General features: G+C 51.6%; 1 protein-coding gene across 1 annotated transcript; it reads right to left on the bottom strand.

Annotated features, from left to right (window-relative positions):
- Positions 1-700: 700 nt before the first annotated feature.
- On the bottom strand, positions 701-1,507 carry LOC143844167 (uncharacterized). The gene is made up of 3 exons (XM_077351165.1): positions 1,189-1,507; positions 950-1,069; positions 701-816 (listed from the first exon to the last, which is right to left on the bottom strand). The coding sequence occupies exons 1-3, from the start codon at positions 1,367-1,369 to the stop codon at positions 701-703; spliced, it is 417 nt and encodes a 138-aa protein (XP_077207280.1). The 5' UTR covers positions 1,370-1,507.
- Between the last annotated feature and the right edge of the window lie 3,044 nt (positions 1,508-4,551).

Genomic DNA, 4,551 nt, shown 5'->3' with positions numbered 1-4,551 from the left:
GTGCCATCCTTAGAGACTCGAACAACTCACTACGCGAAAGCGTGGAGGAGGTTCGAATGATAAGGAGGCTGATGGAGAGGGCGGTCGCGGTTATGGAGGCGGCCACCCCTCCTCAGATTACAGTGCACATCCCCCCCCCACACCCACACCCCCCCCACCACCTCCAGCACCCACCCCACCCACCCCCTCTCAGAATGCCGCGACCCAAACGAAAAGGAGGACTGTTCTGGGGAAGAGAGTCGTTAAACCCGCGGACAAGTTCTCCCCCTCCTAGTTTGGGCCAGTTTGTCTGGTTATCTGTGTTTGCTGTTGTCTGTTCAATAAAGTTTATGTTTTTGACTTTGTCTCTGTGTACCCTCTCTAGTGATTGTGCCTATTCTGGCACCGTTGTGTGGGTTGGAGGTTGGAGGGTGTTTTAAAGGTTAAAGGTGTTTTAGGAGTTTGGGGTGAAAGGTGTGCAAGGAGTCACACAGGAGTCTTTTTCAGGAAATTTAAAATAACATTTTATTTTCAGAAACAGTTCAACAGGGGAAAAAAACAAGGGAATGTAACTTGGACCCCCCCACCACCACCCCCACCCTCCAAGAAAGCCAACTGTGTTTTAACAAATTCAAATATTTAACAGGGATAGAAAAATGGACAAAGTAACTGGGAACCCCCCCAACACCCCCCACCCCAAAACACAAAAAGAAAACAAAACTTAGGTCCCACCGCTCCCCTCCCCAGCCCCTTCCATCTCCCTCACTCTCCTGCACAACCGTCCCACGGTCCCCCTAACTTTGCGGCGGAAGAGGTCTTCGTCCTCCTTCTTCTTAACTGTGTGGGGAGGGAGAAAAAGTACACATTAGTGCCACACATATTTTCCAATTTTTTTAGTTTACATGCATACACTTTTTGGTGGCCTTAGCCACAGTGTGAGAAGAGTTGGGCAGTGGGGAACATAACCTACGTTCTTCCGCCTCCCTCTGCTGCCTTTGCTGCTCTAACTCCCCTTTCAGGTCTGCCACTTCAGCCTCTAAGGCAGTCACCCTGGCCTCCATGGCACGCATCCTTGCCTCCATAGTTTCTGCTATAGAAATCAAACAAAGAATTTAATAGCACTTCAAATGGAAGCATCACAGCAGGCTCCCATATTGCTCCATGGGGGTCCACACACATGGGTCTCCCGCACAGACATAAAACTCTCACCTGCAGCCTGTCCTGAGGTGGAAGGTCCCTCTTCCTCCCCCTCCTCACGCTCAGGTGCTTTTGCCATCTTGGATGGTGATTGTGTGGCTGGGCAAAGAAAAAGAGAAATCATAATTAAAAGCACACAAACCAGAGATGAAACACAGCTGGTAGACACACCACAGTTAGAGTCAAAGCGCATAACCAAAGTGGTTCTACACAGTACTGGCGGGCTAAGTCAGAGGGGGTTGACAGCATCTAAATACTTTCTCGAATTTCATTGGGGACAGTAGGGGAAAGAGGCAGCTAGTCATGCCATGCATGTTTAAGGGCAAAACACAACGAGGGCAGCACTCACCCATATGCCTTCTCATTTCCAGGGGGGGCTTCCCAGCCTTCTCCCATATTTTCACCATCTGGTCGTGGAAGACCGTCCTCCCGCTTGGCTGCGGGACCCCCCCCCCACTGTTCCAGACTGTTGAGGAAGTCCAGCTTCACTCGCTTAAATTTTGTCCGGACCTGCTCCCAGGTCCGGACATAGCCCCTCTCCCTCAGCTTTGATGCCAACACCAGGTAAGCACCCTTGGTGTGGCAGTGGGTGCTGGCCATGAGGCGGCCAACACTTTTCGATTGGAGCACCAGCTCCAGAAGTGCCTCAGCCTCGGCGCGCTGCCAGAAGGAGCCCTTCCGTGGCTTCGGCATCTTCGGAATGACGGTTAGGGAACGAACGTGCTTTGCTCCGATCGACCAACCCTATTTTAAATGTATCAAAGCTGCCCACCAATAAAATTATTCCTTGGAACATAAGTGGATTGATCCTCCGGTTTGACAGGGGTCGCCAATACTTCCTGGCTACCCGCCTCCCCGAACTTTCCCCGTTCAGCGCTTCCGTATTGTGTGTGTCAATTTCAGTGGGGAGTTAGCATTTAGGGCTGTCAAAGTGCTTTTGGACCAGAGAATCCCCGTTTTTTTGCTGGCAAAGTACACAAACCGCACAAGACAAGGTTAAACAAAGAACACAAAACTTTATTCAACAACAGAGTGGGAAAAACAATTAAACACGCCTCCTGTTTCTGTAGATGTGGGTGGCTATGGCGTCCCGAACCTTGCACCCCTCAGCATAGATCCTTTTTCTCCTTGCTTCAGGGATGTCTTGAGTGTCCTCAAGGACTACAGGATCAGGTTCATCCACAGGGAAGGGGATGTTATGTCCCTTGTCCTCGCATATGTTGTGCAAAATGACACACGCGATGATCAGCGGAGTCACATTGTCTATATGCACATGGAGTCGGGACATCAGGCAACGGAACCGGGACTTCAGACGTCCAAAGGCACGCTCCACTACATTCCTTGCCCGGGAGTGACTGAGGTTGTAGTGGCTCTGCACGTCTGTCCTTGGCCGCTTGTAGGGAGTCATGAGCCAGCGTCGTAATGGGTAGGCTCCGTCACCGAGCACCAACGCCGGCACACGCACGCCCTCAATGGTGGCGGTGGGGTTTCCTGGAACAAAGACCCCTTCGTCCATGGCTTTCCTGAGGTTCGATTCCCTGAAAACAAGGGCATCATGCCTCCTGCCACTCCACCCCACCTCGGCATCGATAAACCGGCCGGAGAAGTCCACAGTTCCTTGCAGGAGAACAGAACAAAAGTCCTTCCTGTTCCCGTACTCCTTTATGCTTCCCCCGGGGGCACGGATAGGGATGTGGCTTCCATCGACGGCCGCAAAACAATGCGGGAATCCAAGCCTGGCGAACCCGTCCATACTCTGGAATAAGGGAAATAAAAGAATATAAGCCATGGCATGTCAGCGTGGGGTGTATCGCGTCTTCGTTGCTGACCTGTCAAACAAGAAAAAAAATTTAAAGGGCAAAGGGGATCGAATGACACTCACCGCTCCAAGCCGGTCTCCGAGGCACACGACTTTGCTGAACAATTCCGCCTCCATGGCGAGGCAGAACTCCTTAAGGATATCGCCAACCGTAGTGACTCCGAGTCCGAATTGCTGGGCAACTGTCCGGAAGTACTGAGGGGTGGCCAAGTACCACAATGCGACCGCCACCCTTTTTTCCACTGGCACGGGGCGCCGCATGCCAGTGACTTGCCTCTCCATGCGTCCACGTAGAGCCTCCACGAGTTCAAAAAATGTCCCCCTAGACATTCTAAAGTTGGCAATCCAGTGGTCATCATCCCAGCGAGCCCACACAAAATTTTCCCACCAGTCAGAGGATCTTTCGTCCGCCCAGAAACGGGGGGGGAACCGGACCTCTGCCAGAGCTTGCCAGTGCCTCTTTGCCGCCATGGTTGCCCGTAGAGAACGTCTTGTGCTGCTGGTCATCGCTCTGGCAATACGTTCTCGGTATTCCTCTGAAGCAGCCCTCCTATGCTGCACAGTGGTGCGGATACGCTGGACCACCGCAATCATCTGAGCCAACAATTGAACAATAATCCTCTCCATTTCAACGTTAACCTGTGATGCGGGCAGTAGGCTACGCAAACACAGAGAGGCCGACCGCGTGTCTGCCCAGGTGCATATAAGCAGGTAACCTGTGGGCGTGTACTGTGGGCGGGGATTAACCAATCAAACACATCAATGAATCAACCTCTGGTTCATAGAAAACAATAGAAAACACGTTCCAAGGGCGCCAATGATTTGACGATAACGCGTTGCTACGGGTTTTCCAGGGTTTTTTAAAAAAAAAGGGAACCCCGACAAGTCCGGCTTTAGGGTCGAGGTCAAAGGTGTGCCCGCAGTTTGATTGACGGGCACGGGAGGCCAGAAGCGCTAAAAAGGGACCTCCTTTGTAGCGAAAAGACGGAGAACCGGAAGCCTGTGGGTTACGAAAGTGACGAGAAGTGAAAGTGCTAAATTCCGCAAAAACCGCAGCTGTGCGTTACGGGCACAGCTAGTTACATTTCGCTAGTTGAAGTAGCGATTTCGCTAACAGCAACCAAATAGCAACTTTGAGCTCTGTGCGAAATGGCCCTCAATTTCTTCAGATGGCCGGCTAGCGAGTGTCAGTAACGTGCAAATTATGGGCCTTCTAATAGTATATGAGTTATTGTGTCTGGGACTTTGCACCTATGAAGGTACAGACTCTCGGCGGGAGGAATTTGTTGGAATCTGTCCTGTGTCAAGGGCAGACAAAACTCACAACAAGGCTTCTATAGAAAGAAAGCTTTAATTGGAAGTAGATCTGAACACTTAAACATCTGAAGTCAAGACTGTTCGATATCGGGAAAGCAAGCAGTTATCAATACAATTCTCCCGCAAAACCCGTTCCCAGGGGAGGGGTGCCATCCCCCACCCAGGTGCCATCCCGGGCTTCCTGCCAAAGTGTCTCTGTTGGCGCGGCCTTGGTCAGCTCGGCGCCTCAAACTGCAGAT

The sequence above is a fragment of the Paroedura picta genome, chromosome 9 (genome assembly GCF_049243985.1).
Source record: "Paroedura picta isolate Pp20150507F chromosome 9, Ppicta_v3.0, whole genome shotgun sequence".
NCBI classification, from domain to species: domain Eukaryota; kingdom Metazoa; phylum Chordata; class Lepidosauria; order Squamata; family Gekkonidae; genus Paroedura; species Paroedura picta.
The sequence above is the reverse complement of the archived record's forward strand: the minus strand, read 5'-3'. Positions and strand labels throughout refer to the sequence as shown.

Excerpts from the sequence above, each read along its gene's own strand:
- LOC143844167 (XM_077351165.1), bottom strand. The coding sequence starts at position 1,369 with ATGCGCTTTGACTCTAACTGTGGTGTGTCTACCAGCTGTGTTTCATCT. Across the intron at positions 1,070-1,188 it reads CACCTCAGGACAGGCTGCAG|CAGAAACTATGGAGGCAAGG; the intron begins GTGAGAGTTTTA and ends TGATTTCTATAG. Across the intron at positions 817-949 it reads GCAGAGGGAGGCGGAAGAAC|TTAAGAAGAAGGAGGACGAA; the intron begins GTAGGTTATGTT and ends CTCCCCACACAG.